The sequence below is a fragment of the Sciurus carolinensis genome, chromosome 1, assembly GCF_902686445.1.
Source record: "Sciurus carolinensis chromosome 1, mSciCar1.2, whole genome shotgun sequence".
Lineage (NCBI taxonomy): Eukaryota > Metazoa > Chordata > Mammalia > Rodentia > Sciuridae > Sciurus > Sciurus carolinensis.
In genome coordinates, this window is record NC_062213.1 from 176520728 (window position 1) to 176541958 (window position 21231).

At 46.3% G+C, this 21231-nt stretch overlaps 2 protein-coding genes across 4 annotated transcripts; both read right to left on the reverse strand.

Moving 5' to 3' along the window:
* Nucleotides 1-87: 87 nt before the first annotated feature.
* Cdc20 (cell division cycle 20) lies at nt 88-12331 on the reverse strand. 3 transcript variants are annotated; one of them, XM_047551645.1, is made up of 14 exons: nt 12298-12331; nt 11921-12191; nt 9022-9109; nt 4008-4434; nt 3625-3851; nt 3367-3515; nt 3184-3280; nt 2910-3038; nt 2616-2812; nt 2406-2500; nt 2040-2268; nt 1755-1880; nt 635-752; nt 88-319 (listed from the first exon to the last, which is right to left on the reverse strand). In XM_047551645.1, exons 4-14 carry the CDS (start codon nt 4136-4138, stop codon nt 141-143), a joined length of 1677 nt encoding a protein of 558 aa, XP_047407601.1. In that variant the 5' UTR covers nt 4139-4434; nt 9022-9109; nt 11921-12191; nt 12298-12331; the 3' UTR covers nt 88-140. The 3 variants fall into 3 exon arrangements, with proteins under 3 accessions (XP_047407601.1, XP_047407593.1, XP_047407585.1); XM_047551637.1 differs by lacking the exon at nt 12298-12331 and having other exon boundaries at nt 11849-11967; XM_047551629.1 differs by lacking the exons at nt 11921-12191; nt 12298-12331 and adding an exon at nt 11697-11901.
* Mpl (MPL proto-oncogene, thrombopoietin receptor) lies at nt 7247-20953 on the reverse strand. The gene is made up of 12 exons (XM_047551616.1): nt 20875-20953; nt 20600-20732; nt 20119-20297; nt 19266-19564; nt 18711-18873; nt 18333-18459; nt 14296-14480; nt 13984-14126; nt 12032-12191; nt 11697-11793; nt 9022-9109; nt 7247-8821 (listed from the first exon to the last, which is right to left on the reverse strand). The coding sequence occupies exons 1-12, from the start codon at nt 20951-20953 to the stop codon at nt 8528-8530; spliced, it is 1947 nt and encodes a 648-aa protein (XP_047407572.1). The 3' UTR covers nt 7247-8527.
* Between the last annotated feature and the right edge of the window lie 278 nt (nt 20954-21231).

A 21231-nucleotide genomic window follows, 5' to 3' on the forward strand; every position in this document is an offset into this window, starting at 1 on the left:
ACTAATGCTCTCATAGGAGAGGGGAGCCCCTGGGAAGGCTGCTGGGACATAGGTATTGCAAAGAGAAGAAAGAGAGATGTGACTTTATTAGAAAAATAAAAAAAAAAAAAAAACAACTGAGGTGATGGGTTGGTTTGTCATTAACGGATGCCTTGGTGGATGAGGCTGCTTTTAGCTGCACTGGCCTTCTCCCGTTCTCGTCGTCGCGCAGGGTCCAACTCAAAGCAGCGCCACAGCCGCAGGGTTTCATCTGCTGCTGCTGAGGCCACTGTGGCCCCATCTGGACTCATGGTCAGACTCAGGACCCGTGCTGTGTGACCTAGGGCAAATTAAGAGTAATGCATGTGAACATAGACACACACAGTCCTCTAATTTTGACAGCCCCCTTGAAATGTAATACACTGTAAAATTCAGTGAATTTAGTACAACTCAGTGGTTTTTAGTACATTCAAAGTTGTGCAACCATTACAACTATTTAATTCTCAAACATTTTCATCACTCCCATTTCCCTGTCCCCTCAGCTCCAAGCAACCATTAATCTGTCTCTGCATTTACCTAATCTGGATGTTTCACATACATGGAGTCATACAATATGTGGCCTTTTGTCTCTGTCTTCTTTCACTTTGCCACCTACCTTTGAGCTCAGCCACCTTGGCCATGGTTGGGTACTTCCAAATAACCAGCTGATTCTGGGCAAAGCCATGGCCTGAGATAAGCTCCTTATAGTGGGGAGACCAGAGGATGGAGCACACCTGTAGGGAGAAGCTGGTGTAGGCATGACATACAGCCAGGGATATTTGAATCAGAACTGTGTCCATTCTAGCATTAGGACCCTGCTAGGTATTACAGACTCACTTAAACGGTCACAGTCCTTAACCCTTTGAGAGACATTATCCATTTTACAGAAAATAAGGAAGTTTGATAAATTGCATACAAGTTGGTAGCCATCTGGCTCTAGAGTCCATTTCTAGAGTGAAGGCTACATGTTGGGGGAATGGTAGGAGAGGAAGCTGGAGTGGCTGCATGGAGGCCTACTCTCAAGAGCCTCAAATATCTTAATGGATTTGGATTATATGCTGTAGGTGATGGGAAGCCAGTATAGGTTTGAGGAGGACAGTAAAGACCACTCTGATCAGAGAGTAGAGGCCAAATTGGAGGAGATGAATGCTTAGAGGCAGGCATGGTGGTGCACAGGAGGCTGAAGCAAGAGGATCACAAGTTCAAGGCCAGCCTCCTCAACTTATTGAGACCCTGTCTCAAAATAAAAAAGGGCTGAGCACATAGTTCAGTAGTAAAGCTCTTTTGGGTTCAATCCCTAGTATGGCAAAAAGAAAACAAAATGCTTGGGGACCACTGAGGAAGCCATTTTTGTGCCTTTCCTGGGGAAGTATGATGAAGCAAAGTGGAAGGGACAGATGTGAATGAATTCTGAGGTAAAATGGATAGACTGATGAGTATAAAAAATTCCAGTAGACTTTTCAGGCTTCTGAGAAGGTTCTGTCATTCTGAAGCAATATAAGAGGAGAAGGAACACATTTCAGGGAGGTGGGACATTAAGGAGGTAGCAGTGGTTAGAGGACATATAGCTGAGTTAAGTCAGACAGCTGAAAATGGAACTTGTGAATACTGAGTTGGAAGTCTGGAAATCATTAAAGTATAGAGTTGGTGAAGATATTGGAGTAGACATGGTTGCCCAGGCAGACCACACAGAGTAACACTTAAGGAGTGAGAGGCTAGAATAGGTAAACAACTACCTGGGAATGGGCATCCACAGCACTCAGACAGGCTCCAGAGCAGACATTCCAGATGCGAATGTGTCGGTCACTGGTGCCCCCTCCTGTCGCTAGAATATTGGACTGCCAGGGACACCATGCTACAGCCTAGGTGGGATAAAAGCAAGGTCAGTAGGTACTAGGGCTGAACAAGAGGCTATTGGGGTGACAAGATGAACCCAGACCAATCTCAACATCCCACCTCCCCTTAATATTCCCCAGGTTAAAGCTGTGGAGTGGAGAGACCCAGTCCAACCCCTATCTCACCTTAACAGCACCTTGATGCTGGGTGAATGTTTGCAGGGGAACCCAGCCAGCTTCTCCTGGAGCACTAGGCCACACATTGACCAAGTTGTCGTTGCCACCACTAGCCAAATGTCGTCCATCTGGGGCCCAGCGCAGCCCACACACTTCCTGGCTATGGCCACTCAGTGTGGCCACATGGTGGTCTGCTACCCGAACATCATGGTGGTGGATGTGGCCAGAGCGTGAGCCACTGGGGGAAGGAAGAAGAAATTTAGGTCCTATGGCAGTCCCAAATGCAAGCAAGTCAGAGTTGCTTTAGTTCAGTCAGGGGCATAGGTAAGCAGAAATAAGACTGATTTTTGCCACAGTCTAGCAAAAATAACTGACCTGGACAGGATATAGCTATTCCAACTTAGGGAGCTCACTCGGGCAGAGTGACTGGTCATGTTTCGAAGTCGTTTCTGCTGTTGTACATCCCATAGCTGGAGAGAGAGGACCACTAAGATCAGAAATTGGGGTTTGGCATAAACGCCTTCTAGTTAGACAAGTCTCCTGGGTCTGATGTCAATAGAGCTGCAGTGTAGGTACCAGTCTCACCTGCACCTCAGCACTGCTGGTGCCCACAGCCAGGTAGTTTCCTTCTTTAATCCAGGCCACAGAGGATACATAGTCCCCAGGCTGCTCCATTTGCAACAACTGCAGAATGTCACCAGAACTTGCACTCCACAAGTATACACTGTTGTCCAGTGCCACAGCCAGTACGTTTCCAGAGCTCCAATCCACAAGGTTTAGGTCTACCATAGGCAGAAAGGCAAAACTATGAGATTCCTTGTTTGCCTGGTCCCCAGGCCCTCTTTTTCTATCGATGGGCAAGGATAAAGCTGCACTTACAGTAGTCATTTCGGATTTCAGGAGCATCCAGGATCCGGTCTGGCAGGGAAGGAATGTAACGGCAGGTCTTCCGGCTGGAGCCAGGAGTGGCCTTCTGGCTATAGAGTACTTTCAGTCTGTTCTGGTAGCCTGTGGCAATGGAGTGGGTCTAGACCATGGGAAAACTGACACCTCTCTCACCCTCAGCCTTAGGTGAGAAGAGCAAACAGCATCTCCCTCAGTCACTGGAGTGGACTGACAACAACCTCCAAAAACCAAGAACTTCAGGTCTTACCTTCTGGGGCATTCTGTGGTTTTCCACTGAGTCGAAGAATCTTGGCTTCCTCCACATCGAAACCATTCAAGTTCAAAGCCCAGGCTTTCTGATGCTCCTAGCATATGAGAGTGAAGGTGAGACAGGGTGGGATCCAGAAACCATAGTCAGGTCCCATGCCTTGCTCCTCTCTGAGAAACATACCTTTTTGGTGGGCGTCTGGCTGTTTTCAGGCTGGTTCTCCTTGCTCAGGAGGAAGCTAGCCACCTCCATCTGGGAAGCACTGCGATGAGGGATATAGCGGTCACCTCCAGGTTTGCTAGGGGTGGTCTGAACCTTGGAATTAGATTTGCCTGGGGTGGGGAAAGAGAAGTCATACAGTCTAATGAGGTTCCTGGAGGGAACACGAAGCCTGCTCTGGGCCATTCCCTCCCTCCCAGCGTCCCGACACATGCCCCTAACCAGGAGTTCGGCCTGGGGTCCTGCCGGCGCTGTGGGATCGGTTGGCTGCCCGCATGGGCGAGGGGGCCGGCCCCGCTGCTTCTTTGGCTTTGCGCTGCCAGCGCGCGAGGGGTGCATTGGGGATGGGTGCGTCCAGCTGAAGCAGGGAGTGCAGGTCGCTCTCGAACACGAACTGCGCCATGGGAGCGCCCGGAAGGGGTCCTGGGAGCTGATGCCCGCTGTGAGCCCTGGAAGGAAAGAGGCGACCAGGCTCGGGGACGGCGCAGGACTCCTTCGTTCCCGGCCAGCCTCACAATCAGGACGCCCTCGGTAGCAGCCCCTCCCGGCCTAGCAGCTCCCCCACCCCCCGGCGAATCCCTCGGCTCGGCATAGCTTGCCCTCACCGTGCGTTCCGGAGCAGGTTCCAATCCCCGACCGGCTTTTGCACTTCTGAGCAGCACCTCTTAAACTCTCCGCTCCGAGCGCTCATTGGCTCCTTCAAAACCCAACCGTCGCAACCGTCGCCCTCGCCCATTGGCCTCTACAGCACAGGGGGCGGGTCTTCCGGGACAAGTCACAGGTCTCACGAGAGTACAGCAAAGGAGCGTGATTTGAATGAAGGGTGGGAAAGAAGTCTGAAGCCGGTCGCTGGGAGAAGGAGTCTGAAAGTTGTAGGGGCAGGCGTGACGCGCATGGGGCGGGGCCTATGTTGCTTCCGCGTTCGCTAGTCGCTTCCATTCATTCTTCAGTGTCCCCCCTCACCCGCCGCGAGCACGGTTCGGGTCTGAGTGTTTGAGGGTCTGAGATCCTGAGGAAGTTTTCTCGAAAAGCCTGCATGAGGATCATACTTATTATACTTACTCGCAGAACTCGCTGGAATGACTCGGAAGCACTTGAGCCGTTCAGAAATAGAAAGGCAAGCGTGCGGGTGGCTGACAGGCAGGGGTGGGGACCGGAAGAAGACCGGTTTGTTAGGGTACATTCGCTTGCCAGGAACCCTGCTCAGGAAGGAAGTAACACGTGTGTTTGTTTTGTTTTGCTTCTTGTTTTACAGACAGGGAAAATGAGGCTGAAAGAGAAGTGAATTTCTTAAAGTCAAGAAAATGGATAAGGGGTTGGGGTTGGGGCTCAGTGGAGAGCGCTTGCCTAGCATGTGTGAGGCACTGGTTGGATCCTCAGCACCACATATACATAAATAAAGGTCTACCGACAACTAAAAAATATTTTAAAAAAAGAAAAGAAAAGAAAAGGGATAAGGATTTAAGCCTGCCTGTCTGGAAGATAAAGTTAGACTGCCCTATGGGAGACTCTGGGGCTTTAGAGATGTCAAGAACATTAGAGATTCTGTTTCACCTGTGCTTGGTGCACCCTCCTTATGAACTGCATATTCATATTTTACAGATGAAGAAAACAAGGCCAAGGGAAGGAATTTGCCCAAGGTTATTCAAAGAAGTTGGTAGGAATCCAAGTCTGACTCCAGTTCAATCTAATGCTCTAATCATGACTTGAATGAATTATGCCATTATAATTCACACCATCACTCAGGTGAAGCAGCAATAATTGAAATGATGGGTACCATTTATTGACCATCTCTAACTACTATGTTAAAACAGTTATATTCATTTTTTAGTTAAATCCTTAAACCCACAAGGCAAATATTTTCATTTCACAGAAAAAGAAACTGGGTCAGAATGAGGTTAGAAACTTGAGCAAAGGCAAACAACCAGTAATAAGTAGTAGAGCCAGGATTCAAAGTATTGGAGTAACCTCTGTAATCCCAACAATGCAATACACTTTAGGAAAGGCTGGAAAGTCAGGTTTTCAATCATTAGCCTGAGATCAACTCTGACAATGACAGAGAAAAACCTGTGGCTGTTAGACCAAACTTAATATTGTTACTATCTTCAACTTTGAAGCATTCATTTTTTCCTATTTCCTCTTCCCTTGGAAAATAAGGGAGTTGGCGTCTTAGGGTTATAAGTGGGGAGTTCCTGAACTCCAGAAAACTTAGAAAAGGCAGTCTAGTGTCAGGCTTAAGTGTTAAGCTAAGGAGTTTGGGTGTTATCTACCAGGTACTGTGAAGCCACTGGGGCTTTCTGTGTAGGGAAGGAACAAATAAAACATATCTGAGGTGGAAAACTGGCCACAATTTGCAGCTTCTGGACTGAGAATAACAAGAGAAAAAGGATGAGAGTGCAACCTCAGGGAATCTGTACATTTAGAAGTAAAGTCATAAAGGAGGTTATATTGACATGGACCTCACGGTGAGAGGGATTGGAATGTGATAGAAATGTGAATGATGACAGTAGAGGTCAACTCTGACCATGGAGAAAGAAATCACTGGTGACTTTGGAGAGGACATGACCAGAAAAGTGGTGCTGGGGATTTATTTAAAAGGGGTTGCGCCAAGCATGGTGGTGCACACCTGTAATCCCAGTGACTTGGAAAGTGGAGGCAGGAAGATTGAAAGTTCAAGGCCAGCCTCGGCAACTTAGTAAGACCCTATTTCAAAATTAAAAAAATAAAAAGAACTGGTGATGTAGCTTACTGTAAAAGCACCCCTGGATTCAATCCATTTGCCCAGCCTCTGATATCTATTAGTTTGCTAGGTCTGCCATAACAAAGTATCACAAACTGGGTGGCTTAAATGAGAAAAATCTGTCTCACAGTTCTGGGAGCTAGAAGTAACAGATCAAAATGTCAGTAGGATTAGTTCCTTCTGAGGGTTGTGAGGAAGAATCTTCTGTTCCCCTCCCCTAGTTTCTGGGGTTTCCTAGCAATCTTTTGTGTCCCTCAGCTTATAGAAGTATTGCCCTCATCTCTGCCTTCATCTTCACTTGGCTTTCTTCCTGTGTTGATCTATGTCCAAATTTCCCTTTTATAAGAATACCATTCATATTGGATTAGGGCCTAGGACCTCATCTTAACTAATTTTTTATGTAATAACCCTATTTCCAAATAAGGTCACATTTGAGGTACTTAAGACTTTAACATATGAATTTGGGGAGGGGACATAATTAATCCCATCCCATTGATGGAATCAAGCAAACCAAAGCCCACTAACCCACTGATACAGGGTGTATGAATCAGCCTTGCAGAGTACAGAGCAGGGTGGAGAAAGAGTGTGTTTGAATGGGGCAAATGGATGACATACAGCATATCCGCTCCCATAATTCATGCCCTCAGTCATGTTAAAAGTTCTGACTTACTTCTAAGGATCCAAGGCTAGGGTGGGAGGAGCATGAGCTTGAAAGGTTTATTCCCCTGGCTTCCTCCTGGCCACATCCCCAGAGGTAGACTACATGCCCCTACCAAAGGCCATAACTCCTGCCAGGCAGCCCTCTCTTATAGCTACTCTCTTCAAGTCTGGTAACCATTCCCTCTCCTTACTCCTGATTTTAGGATTGGTGCCAGCTCCCTGTTTCTTGTTAGCCTTGGGGATACTGCACTGTTCCTTGATGATTTTCCCAAATCTTGCCCTCACCTTTGTAAATATGCCTTTATTAAACTCTCATCAAGGGCTGGGGATACAGCTCAGTTGGTAGAGTGCTTGCCTTGCAAGCACAAGGCCCTGGGTTCAATCCCTAGCACCGCAAAAAAAAAAAAAAAAAAAAACCTCTCATCAAATTACCCAGTTTGAGTGTAACCTGGGCTTCTGCCAAGGCCCTGACTTAATACAGGGGGTATATTTGGAGCTAGCAAACAAACAAAAAATCATTTGTTTGAGAATTAGAATGGGTAGGGGAATCCATAACTAGAGTGGCTTAAGCACACTTATTGCTGCTTATGAATGCTTTAGAGCATGAAGGGTTGGTATGAGGTTAAGGTAACATTGTCCAGAAAGATTTTATTCATTTAGAAAACATTTATTGAAGGTCTACTATCATGTACCAGTAATATTCTAGGTGCTAGAGTAAAAGGACAAATAAATCATGGTCCTTGCCCACCCCCGCTCCACCAAGGAACTCACAATCTAGTAGCAGGGACATGTAAAGTTACTTGCATAAAGCATCACAGGTACTACAGAAGTCTGGACTGGAGCTAAGAACTTTGGAATTGTCAGCATATAGTAAGGTCAATGAGAACACACAGGTAGGAGATTAAGAATGGAGTCTTGGAGCTGGGGATGTAGCTGCTTGGCCAAAAGCAAGGTTCCGGATTCCATCCCCAGCACTGCTAGGGAAAAAAACAACAAAGAATGGAATCTTGAAGGACTGCAATAAAGAAGAAATTCTGGAATAACAGAAGAAGGAATATTAAGCATTTCCTATATCCTAGGCACTTTGTTTTACTTAGATTACCCCACTAATTCTTTTCATGACTTTGTGCTGTTATTACCTGTTTTATTGATGGGGAAACTAAGGATCAAAGACATTCAGTTATTTGCCTAAGGCTGCCAGCTAACAAGTATGAAAGACAGAAACTGAACTCAAGTCTGGCTCCACAGTTTATCCTGGCTCCATAGTTCCTCCTCTAACAGTATACTCAGAGAGACAAGAGCAGAACCAGGAGAGAAAGTGGGATAGAAGCCAAGGTAGGAAAGACTTTAAAGGAGAAATTAGTCAACTATGACAAATGTCACAGATCAAATAAATTGATGATTAACAAGATCCTATGGGCTCTTATATTTAGAAGATTTGAAGTGAACTTTGGGCAGTTTCATTAGCAAAGTGGTAGTAGGGGAATGAATACAAGTATTCTGGAGTCAATGGGAGGTGGAATTTGGCATTCAAGAGGAGAGAGAGAAGGTGAAAGTCAGAGAAATTAGCCTAGCTATGGAGAAAGAGGCCCAGATCTGATAGCAGCAGTATGGAAAGATTAGTGCTATGAAGTTGAGCTAGGTGGGCAGGCAGAGGGGGATGGAAGTGAGGTCTGAGGTGTTGGTGTTGGAGGGTAGGGTAGAGTAGAGTGTTCACAGAGAGGTCTAGATCTGTCCAGAGTATTGGGAGTGAGGAGCCAGCCTGCAGGGCTGCTGCCAGCAGCTTAGTGGTAGGTAGGAATGGTTGGCAATGTGGGTAGTGCAGCAAGACCCTGACTCAGCCATGGGTGGGCATGTAGACAGGGGCATGGTTCCCAGGCAGGAAGGCTGCAATCCTCGGTAGTCCATCTGGGCTTGGGAGGAACACAGGGGCAAGGGCATCCTCTCTGAGGACTTAGGTAAGATTTCAAGGAGGCTGGGTTCCACTTCTTCATAGGTATCTGTGACTGTGGCCTTGGGCTGGGAGAGATGTGAAAAGAGCTGGATTAGAGCAGATGGTATGTGTGGGGGACTGGATTGTGTGGAAAGGAGCATTGGGCTGGGGGCAGTGCCTGGGGGTGGGTACACTGTTAGGCGGGGACCTTAAACAAATTACACTGTGGGGTCAAGGATCATTGGTGATGGGGAGAGGGGTGGGGAAGGGAGAAGAATGCACTCACCGGACTCAGAACCACACCATCCCTAAGGTACTGGCCTAGGACCCGATGAAGGTCTGGAAGTGAGGGCCACAGGGCATGCCTCAATCTCCTAGAGAACAAGGAAGAGAAGGAGAATGAATCTTGGGAGTGAGTTGGGAGGGAAGGGGAAAGCACCGAAGTGGGGCAGTAAGGGGAGGCAGTGAGGCTGAGGGCTAAGCCTTGGAGAGAGGAGCATAGCTAAGGCTATAAAGTAAGGGAGAAGGTGGAAGAGGGAGGTCTGTGTACAAGTGTAGCACAGAGCTTTCTCAAACATTCCTGTCTCGGAGCACTTGCCCTTCTTCCTCCCTGGACACAATTTATTTCCTCACTTCATTAGGTTTCTCCTGAATATCCTAACAGAGACATCATCCCTGACTACCTTAAAATTATAACATCTCCTTTCTCCATCACTCTCTATTTCCTGCTATATTTTTCTTTACAGCACTAGACTTATTGCATATTTATTATATTGTTACATACATTTGTTTTGGTCTGTCTTACCCTACTATAGCATAAGCTCCTTAAGAGAAGAGTTTATTTTTTTTTACTCTTCTATCTCTAGTGTCTGGCCCATAATAGGTGCTCAAGAAATTATTTGAACCAGTGGAGCTTATTACTAAATTCCTACGTAGGGTGGTCTATCTGGGAAGAGCATGGGTTGTGTTGGGACCTCCAATTTTTGTTTTGTTTTGGTGCTGGGGATCAAATCGAGGGCCTCACACACTAGGCAAATCCATCCATTCTCCCTTCCTTCATTCCTTTATTTTTGGTTCCAGGGATTTACCAGGGGTTCTTTACCACTGAACCACATCCCCAGCCTTATTTATTTATTTATTTATTATGTTTAATTTTGTTTTTAGTTGTAGATAAATACCTTTATTTTATTTAGCTTATTTATGTGGTACTGAGGCTCAAACCCAGTGCCCCACGCATGTGAGGCAAACACTCTACCACTGAGCCACACCCCCAGCCCCATTTATTTTTTTATTTTGAGACAGGGTCTTGCTAAGTTGCTTAGGGCCTTGCTAAGTTGCCGAGGCTGGTCTCAAACTTAAAGTCTTCCTTAAGCAAGAACTTTGATACTTAGCTACAGCCCCAGTCCTATCCTTCAGATTCTTTAGCCTCACATTTCCATGTGGAAAGACTTTAGCTGGACATTTCCGGCCTCTTCCGCTACTTCACTCCCATCTCCCTAAGAGTGGAGGAGTGACTAACTTGGTTGGGGGAAAAGAACTGAGAATGCCTAGTTCAGAAGCACCACCTCCCTCTTCTCTGCAAACATTTTTGTCAGATCTAGCTATCTTCCAGTCTGTTCGTGCACATAGGTAGATTAAAAGTTCAGAGAGGGGCCTGGGGGTGTAGTTCAGTGGGAGAGCACTTGCCAAGCATGTGCAAGTCCTGGGTTCAATCCCTAGCACCACAAAAACAAAAAACACAAAAAGTTTAGAGAGAGACATGTTTAAAGATGGAAGCCCCCAAAAGAGGCACCTGACCCAGCCTAGGTCGATCAAAACACACTGCCTGCAGAAGCTGACTTCTGAGCTAAGACTCAGAAGAACAGCCAGTGTTACCAGTTAAAGGGCTGAGGTGGAATGGATTCCATGTTTGTTTATAATTTCCAATAACATTTCTCCTCAGCCTCCACATGTGAGTCATTCATTACTAACATTTATTTAAGGGCCTGCTACTTGGCAGGCACAGTGCTAAGGACTTAAAATGACCAAGTAAGGTCTAATGGGGAAGCATATAAAGAAATAAATACACGACTCAGCTACACACGGGGGTATAGCTCAGTAGTAGAACATGTGGTTAGAATACACAAGGTCCTGGGTTCAATCCCTAGTACTCAAAAACAGAAAAATAAATAAGTGCAGTAAAATGCTATTGGTACTGTATTGGGGCACAAAGAGCAGCCAATAAGGGAGGGTCAGGAGAGGTTTTTTTAAGGGCTGGTGAAGAAAGTTATTTAAAGATGAATGGGTATTAGTCAGCCAGGGAGGATATTCCAGGCAGAAGGGACATGATGTGCAAAGACACTGACAAGTAAGACAGCCTCACTTGTGGAGGAAATCAACAGTTTGGCAAGGCTGATGCACAAGGCAGAAGATGGTGGAAGTGCTGGCTGGGAACAGATTTTGCAGAGCCTTGCGAGTCATTCTACACGTTCTGGATTCTATCCTGGGGAGCTACTGAAGAGATGTAAGGAGGGGAAAGATAGGCTTATGTGTGCGTTTTAAAAAGATTATTCTGGTGGCTGTGTGAAGCTAGATTGAATGAAGAGGCTCTGTTTCAGTGAGTCAGAATATCTGTAGAGCTAGAAAAAGGGAGCCACTGTTTGAGCTAGGTTTAGGAGGTGGAATGACCAGACCTGATGGCCCTTGGATGGGAGTGTGGGTAGGGAGGGAGAACCATTAATGCCGAGGAAAGGTGGGCAGCAGCCTTGTCTCTGAGAGGAGCAGACAGGAGGTGGGGCTGTGAGAACTAAGGCAGAGTGGGCATGTTAAGAGTGTCATTGCCAGAGACACAGGACGCGGCTGAAGCCATAGGTGTAGGCGTGTAGTGGTCCAGAGAGCAAGTGTCATCGAATGACCCCAGGATGCTTGTTTAGAAACCTCTGCCCCTGCTGGGGTTCCGTCACCCCCTGGAGGGGGCGGTACCTGTAAAGCGCGGGAAACTGCCATCTCAGCAGCAGCAGGCCCAGGAGGGCGCTGACGCCCAGCAACAGGAGCAGAGCGGTCACCAAGGAGATCCAGGCTAGGGACAAAACCCGTCAGACCGCGGACGACCCTCGGCCCACCCGCAGGCTCACCAGGCCCGGCTGGGTCTCCGCCGCTCAAGCCAACCCTGGCCACCCCAGGTCACCCCAGGGTACCGCACGCACCAGGACATCCGCGCAGCCGCGACCGGTGCGCTCAGGGCCCCGCCCCGCGACCGGCGCCCCGCCCCTCGCGCAGCCGCAGACCGGCTTTGTCCTTGCCCGGCCCGGTCTCACCGGTCTCGGAGGTGGTTTCTACCCTCGCTGGGTCAGACCAGGCGCTCCAGGGGCCTTGGTAGGTGGGGCCGTTGAGCCTGGCGCGCAGCTGTAAGTGGTAGCGAGATCGCGGGCGCAGCTCCAGGGTCCCTCCCCGGGCCCCAAGGGGTGGCTCCAGCACCTGCGCAGAAATCCCGGCATACATTCACACTGACCACGACGTGCGAAGACCCTGCCATGTTTTTTTCATTACCATTCGTGGTAGGGCCATGGCCACTCAGACCTACACTCAGATACTCAGCCACACGAACCGTGCCACCAGTACCACTCATGCTGCAGAGGTTGTCAGATTTGCGCTGGGTGCTGGGGATACAAGCATCGTGTGCACAGGCAGTGAGACTTAATCACTTAGCAAACATTTATGAGCTGCTTGGGAAATGCCAAACATTGGACTAGGCACTGTAGAAAAAGATAAACAGAACAATCTCTCACATAGCTAGTGATGGAGATTTCCAAACAACCAAATAATCACAGCAGTTCATTAGTATGGTGTACCACGGGAGCACAAAGAAACGAGCTGCTTGGCTGGGGGTCACAGAATAGTTCAGTATGTTGAAAGCACAGGTGGGAAGGCTGGGTGGACAAAGAGAAGGCCAAGACAGTCCTAGTAGGGGGCTGAGGAGTATTAGTACACTATTCAACTTACTTGTTAATAAGTAGGGGGGAAATGGGGCAAAGGGAAAGAAAGGGTGCTATTGTCAGAAAGAAGAGAAATAAGCTTGAAGAAGTTCTGGATGGTTCTATTTTATACAATTTAACTACAGTGGAAGGAATCCATGCTTGCTTCAAGATAGTGGTTATCTTTGATGGGAAGGTGACTGTCGGGGGCATAAGGAGGTTCTGGGGTGCTGGAAGTAATTTATATCTTGATCTTGGTTAATAATTACATGGGTGTATACAGATATAAGATTAATTGTACATTTAAAGTTTGTACACTTTATTTTATGTAAAGTATACCTGAGCAAAAACAAAATACATTCAGGAAGAAAAATGAGTTTAGTTTTGAATACATTGAGTTCGAACTATCTGAGACTGAGGGGGTTTAGATAGAGCTATCTGGTAAGAAGTTGTATGTACATGTGTTAAGTGAGAATAAAAACAGACAATATTTAACCTAATGTATATGAGCATTTTGTATATGTCAGGCACTCTGCTATGTATTTATTTACTTAATTTTTACTCTATAAGGTAGATATCTCCATTTTACCAGTGAGGAAACAGATTTCAAAAATAGGTACTTTGCCTGTAATTCTTAAAATTTCTTTCCATATGGCAAAATTGGGATTGTTAATTGTTAATGTATAGCTATTAAAACCATGTGGTCGAAGCATTCACTTAAGGAGAACATATATATTTATCTAGAGGAGAAAAGAGCCAAGGTTGGAATTCTAGGAGGTACAACCTATTATGGAAGAGTGGAAAAGAGGAAAAAAGGAGCCAGTAAAGGAGAGTGAGAAAGTTCAGTCAGAGAAGTAGGAAGAAAATCAGGGAAAACTGATATCCCAGAGGCAAAGGGAGTAGCTGGGCATGCCACATACCCACAGAGATTACTACTAGTTGAAGCTGGGCATGGTGGTGCATGCCTATAATTCCAGCGGCTTGTGAGACTGAGGCAGGAGGATCATGAGTTCAAAGCCAGCCTCAGCAAAAGTGAGGTGCTAAGCAACTCAGTGAGAGACCCTGTCTCTATATAAGATACAAAAAAGGACTGGGGATGTGGCTCAGTGGTTGAGTGCCCCTGAGTTCAATCCCTGCCTCCCCCCTGCAGAAAAAAAAGATACTAGTCGAATCAGATAAAAAAGATACTCAAGCCCAGATATGGATACATGGACATAGTCCTTCTGACAGGAGATGTAATAAACCCTAGGAACACACTGTATTATGCTCTGCAGGCATTTGTCACTTGACCATACCTTCCAATCCTGATGGCCTTCTCCTGTGTATCGAAGCTGATAGCAGGTCTCTTGGGCTGCCCAGGGTGATGGGTGCTGCCATTCCAATTCCAGCTGCCCACTGGAGATCTCCCTCCAAAGCAGGTTTGGGGTGGGGATGAGCACTACAGGGATTTCAGCAGATCTGGTTTAAGCCCTTCTGTGCCTGAGACATCATGCTAACAGGGTCGTGGGACAGAAGTGCCAGAGTTGGGGATCATGGGCATAGGGTCAGATTCAGTGGGGGGGGGGGGGTGGGAACTGTGTGGGAGGAATGGGAAAGAGAGTTCTTACCAGCTTGGTGGATCCAAAAAGGAGAACCCAGGTAGCTGTGAACAGCACCCTGGTCTGTGGTCACCTCTACAAGGATGTGAATAACACTGTCATTTTGTGACTTGAAGTGGCAGCGAGAGAACTGAGGGGACTGTAATCCTGGATTTGTTTCCTCCTCCTCTTCACACTTCTCCCAAATGGGGTCCCTAAGAACCAGCCCCATATAGTCATTAAATCAGGCCTGCCCCAGATATGAATCCCCATCCTCCCTATAGTACAGGACGATGGCCTGTATGGATTATAGTCTAACTTCTCCCTTGGATGGCTCTCTAGAGCTTTCCCTCTATCTCTGTCTTGAGGTCCAGACTCTTCCTCTTGAGGAAAGAGCTAGCATGATATATGAAAATAGTATAGTCTATCGAGTTCAGGTCCTGGCCTACTAGTGTGTAATGATAGGCAAAATATTTGATTTATTTCTGCCCTAGTTTCCTTCTATTTATAAAATGGGTTGATACCTACCTCACAGGATTGTTTCAAAGATTACAGAGCCTTCATCTTTCTGGAAAGAAATATCTTTAGATTTTTGAATGTGTTCTCATACAGCAGCCCTCTTACCCCTACAGGTTATTTGCTATTAGTTTATTACAACCATCTTCTAACTGGTTTTCTGCTACTGTTTTCACCATTACCTTCAATTGTTCTCCATATGGCTACCAGAATTTGTTTTAAAAAATATTGCTCTGATAATGTCCAGAATATATCATGAATCTATTTATTTTGATCTTTACCATTGCCACATAAGGTGAAACCACCACATCTCTTGTCTGAACGAAGGCAGATTTCTAACTGCTGACCTTGTCTCACTCTTAGTATGATTCCATGGAGAAACATACCTTTTAAAAATTTAAGTCAGGTTATTCTTGTGCTTAAAATCCTTTAGTGGCTCCTTATCTCTTTATGATTTGATGCCTCCTTATCTCACCATTCTCATCTCTTCTGACTCTCATGCTGATTTAGCACCCTTCATCTCTGTGGGCCTACTTTCTGTGCCACAGATATGCCAAATGCTCTGTCTTTGCATTCTGCCCTTGCCCTGCTTTGCTCTGACACTAAGTCTTGACGGGACTCATTCCTTTTTGCTTCGCAGATATCAGCTCAACTGTTAGCCTCACTGGTGAGCCTTTTCCTGAGCACTCAGCCTAAATTAGCACCTCGCCCACCTCCTGCAAGCACTCTACCACCAAGCTACATCCCCAGCCCAAGAACCTTTTCTATTTTATTTGTCACTCTGATACCAGTACCTGACACATAATCTCCTCAATAATAATTGTTTATTGAGCAAATGAATCATGTCTCCTTCTTGATTATGCTCCCCAAGTGACTTTACATCACTGAAATTATTTATCACTCTATGTATTTATGTTTATTCATTTATTCAACAAACAATTGATACCCATGTGCAAGGCATTGTGCTAGGCCTAGGAGTACATAGAGGGATAATTGTCAAGGAGCACTCGCTTCAGTGGGGGAGACAGAGAAACAAACAGATGCTATTTTTCTGGGATGTGCACAGACTGGCTTGAAATCATCAAGGGGGAGCATCTATCACACTGGGAGGATCAGGGAATGCTTCCTAGCTAAGGCAGTATTTAGACTGAATCTTGGACTATAAATAGGTTGAGCAAAGAGAATAATTGGGCATCCCAGGCACACATAAGAAAGTGTGATGCTTTGGAGAAGTTTCCAAGTTTCCAAGTGGTTTGGAATGATTTTAGAATAGAGGGCCTAGTGGCAAATGATTAATGTAGGACCAGAGAACATGTCATGGTTGCCCTTGTGGCCTCTCTAAGGAGCTGGAACTTAAATCTTATAGTGATTATTGGAGACATTTAAGGATTTTAAACAGGGAAGTGTCATGATTACCTTTGTCCTTTTGGATGATCACTTTAACTGCAGTTTGCAGGAAGGATTTGTGAGGGGAGAGTAGAAACAGAGAAATTCATTAGGACAGTGTTGTGGTTTTTCATGTGCAAAGCGATCAGGGCCTGAATATAGGGTGGTTGGCAGCAGGGATAGAGTGAAAGAAATGATCCAAGAAATATTGAAGAGGCAGGAACAGCAAGACTATTTCTGATTGGACCTGGAGGGTGTTGGGATGCAGCAAGTCCAGGGCAATTTCTGTGTTTCAGGCCTGGGAAACAGAGTGCCTGGGATGGAGGACATTAAAGAGGAGGGGCAGGTTTTGGTAGAGGAAACGATGACTTCAGTTTTGTCAACCTTTAATCCTTGCACGGCACCCCTATATTATGTGAAATCTGTGTATTTATTAGAAATGAATGAATTAACTTTTTGTAATGAGCTCCAAGATATATATTTAAGTAAAAATGTGAGTTAACAAACCATATGGGGCTGAGGGTGTAGCTCAGTCGTAGAGTGCTTTCCCAGCATGTGCAAGGCCCTGGGTTTGATCCCTAGTACCACAAAAACAAAAACAAACAAACAAAAAGCAAACTCACTCTCTCTCTCTCCATATATATATAGTGTGTGTATATATACACACACACACACGTGTTCCAGTTTATATTTAAAAATGTATGTTCATGTATAAATGCATAGAAAAAAAACCAAAGAATATATTAAAACTGTTAGTAGTGGCCTTTTCATTATGCATTCATTGAATGATTTTTAACTGAGTCCCTTCTAGGCACTGTGGTAGGAGAGAATATACTGGTAAGTAAGAATGGTGGTTGACTTTGCCTTCATGGGTCAGGTATAGTCAAGATCAGCTTTTCTCAGCTGGAATTCTAAGATAAATTTTAAAATCAACTGAATAATCACATTAAGTATAAACATTAAATTGTAACCGTGATGAATACATGAGAGATAACATGGTACCATAAGAAGGCATAATCCTGCCAAGGGTCTAATAAGGAAGAGCTCTAATTAAGGGAGGGTTCCCTGAGATTCTGAAGGATAAGTAGAAGTAAAGATGGAAGAGTTGGATAAACAGCACATGCATAGATCCAGATGTAAAGGGAGCAGAGGGAACTGCAGAAGGCTAGTTCTGGGACAGAGAGCACAAAAGGGCTAGGATAAGAGAAGCTGAAAGCATGTGCAGGAGCTGGGTCTTTTAGAACTTTATAAGACTTCAGTATATTCTAAGATCAGTGGAAGCTATCAAGGGCTTTTTTTTTTTTTTTTTTTTTTGTACTAGGGAACCCAGGGCCTTTTGCATGCTAGGTGAGAGCTTTACCACTGAGCTACATCCCTAGCCCACTATCCAAGATTTTAATATAGGGAATTGTTTTGTTCATTTTTGCATTTTTCCTTCTCTCTCTCCTCCTCCTTTCTCTCTCTCTTTAGTGCGGGGGACTGCACATGCTAGGCAAACACTCTACCACTGAACTACACCCCAGCCCTCATTTTTGCACTTGTGAAAGATTAGTCCAGCTCCTATGGAAAGAATGACTTGGTGATTAATTAATAGGTCTTAGGTCTTTTTAGTAGCCCAAGTGAGAGATGATGATGGGTTGTACTAGGGCAATGGGAGAGATAAAGTGTACAGATTCTAAAGATATATCTTTTGTATGTAAAATTAACAAAACTCGGTAATAGATTCAGAGAGGACTAAGGATCAGTGAGGTGTTTCGTTGAAGTCCTTGAAAGCCAGGCTAAGTTTTGTATGGCTTTACTAGATCTCAAATCATGGGAAATTGAAATATATACCTGTGTAGGGGAAGACCATGCAAAGTTAAGAGTTTTACAAAGATCATGCAATGGTTGACATTAACAAAGGTCATTAGGTCCACAGCATGGGGAATAAATTGGAGTGAATGAAACTGTAGGTTGTTGTAATGTTGAAAGGCTGATATAAACCAAGGCATTCCCAGTGAATGGAAAAATGTTGAGAAGATAAAACACTCACTGGAAGATGGGAAGTAGAGCATGGAGGCTGTTCAGTGCAGGGCCAAGGTAGGAGAGTGAAAAGGGTCAAGAGTACTCTCTTCCTTCTTTCTGCAGGTTTGTGTCTTTTTCTCATGACATCAGATTCAACTTACCTATCTCTGGGACAGCATTGTGTCCTACTGTGGTAGAAGAAGCCTTGGGAGTTAGTATAATCCTGTTGCTGCCACTGACAGGTAACATTCTTCAGGTCCAAGGTAAAGCATTGCAGTCCAATTGCCACTGAAATCAAAGAAGTAAGTCCTATCAGGGCCATGTGCCCCTACTGTATACAGTATCTGGATCACTTTTATACACACAATATAGGACATTTACTCCTATTCTCTCTTCTCTCCCTGACCATAGTTCAGGTTAGTTTGAGGTCATTAGGAAGGACCATGTGTTCCCAGAGTCTCCATATCCAGCCCAAGCCTCCCTAGAGAACTTTTTTTTTTTAATTGTCTCTCCATTTACCCATTCTTTTGTTGTCCCACCTGCATCTCTGGGCAGGTCCACAGTCACAGGTAAGGACCAGGAGCCCCAGGAGCCCCGGAGGGAGACCCCATCAGGTTGGCTGCGTAGCTGGATCTGATAGGAGTTGCCAGGCTGGAGGCCAGAGATGAGGCAGCTTCCACCTATCACTGTCAGAGATGGAGCCTTGGGAGAAGAATCTCAGTGTCAGAATCTAGGCCTGCCTCTCATCCAAGACAGCCTCTATCCCTTATATTGGAAGCCCTAGAGTACCCCTGGGCAGTGCTCAACTCCTTACTGGATAAATATACACCTAGACTGGGGGCAAGGTCATTGGGTTCAGGGACTTTCAGGGAAATTCACATTACTATGGAGGCCTGACAGCCCTTAATTTTGTCAGTGTGAATGACTCAAAGTGGGAGATCCCTAAATAAATATGGTTCCTGAGGGTTAATAAGAGTGTATATTAACTCCCCAAGAACCCAGTCTAACATCCCCAAAGTATGGCCTGTCCTTTCTTGTGTCAAAACTGAGGGTAGAGGATAGGATGTAGGAGGGGAAGCAGAAGGTTACAATACTTCTTTAGTCGGGGAGGTTTGCATTGGTCCATCCTGTTGGGGTGCTATGGACTGAGCACATGGAGGCTGGTCCAGAGAGGAGGCTCCACCGAGCCTCCACCGAGTCGGGCAGCAGGTTTCTGTGGAGAGTAGCTGTATCACTGTGGGGCCAGTGGAGTTCCTGGGATCCATGGGGTCATAGCGGAGTTCATGCCTCAGGAAATCACTGATTTCAGGAGTTGGGGCCTCCCAGAGGATCTGAAGTTCTCCTGGCTGGCTCCCGCCCACAGCCTTGATGATACTGGGGGGAGCTGGCAGGCCTGAGAACAAGACAGGGTACATCAGAACTTGAATACCATGTTCTGTGGTTCAACTCATGAACTGTAGAAAGGGGTGCTAAATTGGGGGTAGCCACTGGGTTCGAAAAGATCATGGACTGTCACTCTTTTGGGGAGATGCCAGGATAGGAAGGCTCTTTATCTTGTCTTGCTTTCCTCATGAGAATGGGGACATCGCTGCAGTGCACTGGTTTGTTAGACTGTGTTCCTTGAAAACAGGAACTTATTTTCATGCTGTATCCTCATCATCAACATAGTACCTGGCATACAGTAGGTATTCTGTAACTGTTGAATGAGTGAGTAAATGAATATGCTGATGAGGTGACCAGGATGTCCTTGGTGTGAAATGATTTGTAGGATAAATCTAGCTCTGGATGCCAGGAACAGGAGGGATGGTCACGGGGTCTTGAGATGCCTCTGGGAGTCTGGTAATAGGAGGCATTCACGTTGTCTTGAAAGGCTGCAGGCAAGTCTGATTCTAGGAGCTGGGCTGCAGGCAACAAATGGAGAGGGCAGGGAGACAGAGATGCCCTTACCCACACTGTCCACAAAGAGTACCCGCTGGGTCAGAGTCTGATTCAGGAACATGTTCTTCACCCAGAGGTGCAGTGGAAAGAAGAGGCGTACTTCATCCTGGGCTGGAAACTGGCACACGTATCGAGTTCCAAAGGGGGGCACACTCTGGGAACTCAGGGGGCAGGCCCGGGGCTTCTCTCTGTTGGCATAGGAGAAATCTCCCTACACAACCACCATACTCAGCCCTGAGGACCCAGTCCTGGACCCATGCCCAACATCTGTTTCCATTACTGCCATTTTTCTTTTCACTGTTAGAGATAGGTGGGATTTGGAGTTATATAGAGACTTGATCTGGGCTGTTCTTAAAGTGGCTACTTAGTAGTACATGTATTAGAGTAATCCTCCAATAGGGATCACAACAGGGGAGCTCTTAGAGTGGGACTCAGCAGAGCCAAGCGCAGGGACAAAAATATGGGGAGTGAGATACAACCCAGCACCTACCCTGGGTAGGCAAACAGCAGCTGGTATGTCCCATTGGGTGCTGCCTCTTCCTCATCCCAGAAGCAAGTGAGGTCCTCAAATGTTTGGGAGAAACAGTTCAAGGGCTCTGAGTCCGAGGCCAGCAAGGAGACATCTGAGGAACAGCTGGTAAGTTGGGTTCCGAGTAGGGCACCAGTGGGAGTCTCTTACCCTACATCTCCTCCAAGGACTCTGCATCCCCTCCCAGGGGTCCCTCTTCCTGGGCATAGGTGATCTCCACCCTCTACACACCTCACCTTGGCTGGTGACTTGTGCCAGGTTTTGGGGGGCCAGGAGGAGGCAGGAGGTGACCATGAAGAGGGCCCAGGAGGGCATCTTCTCCGGCACTGTGTGCCTGCCTAGCCCATCCTCCCTTCAGGAAGCTGGGCCCCAATCCCCTCCCGGGCCAGCCCCTCAGGTTCCTGTCAGATACAGCCCCACGTCCTGTCCCTGTCCCTGCCCTGCTGGGGCCCATCCAGACCACACTGGGGCCAGGGGCCAGGGGAGGGGGAGTGGGCAGGAGGGTAAGAGGAATTTGAAAAAAAGGACATAGGCCTTTTGGTGGGAGAGAGATGGGAGGTATATATTTGAACACCAAAAGTAAAATAAGCCTG

Coding starts and splice junctions, on each gene's coding strand:
- Cdc20 (XM_047551645.1), bottom strand. CDS start 4,138: ATGGGCGAGGGCGACGGTTGCGACGGTTGGGTTTTGAAGGAGCCAATG. Junction 2,813..2,909: donor TGAAATCCGAAATGACTACT/GTAAGTGCAGCT, acceptor TGCCTATGGTAG/ACCTAAACCTTGTGGATTGG. Junction 2,269..2,405: donor AATAGCTATATCCTGTCCAG/GTCAGTTATTTT, acceptor TCCTTCCCCCAG/TGGCTCACGCTCTGGCCACA.
- Mpl (XM_047551616.1), bottom strand. CDS start 20,953: ATGCCCTCCTGGGCCCTCTTCATGGTCACCTCCTGCCTCCTCCTGGCC. Junction 12,192..13,983: donor AAGGCCATCAGGATTGGAAG/GTATGGTCAAGT, acceptor ATTTCTGCGCAG/GTGCTGGAGCCACCCCTTGG. Junction 8,822..9,021: donor ATGGTGTGGTTCTGAGTCCG/GTGAGTGCATTC, acceptor CATCTCTCCCAG/CCCAAGGCCACAGTCACAGA.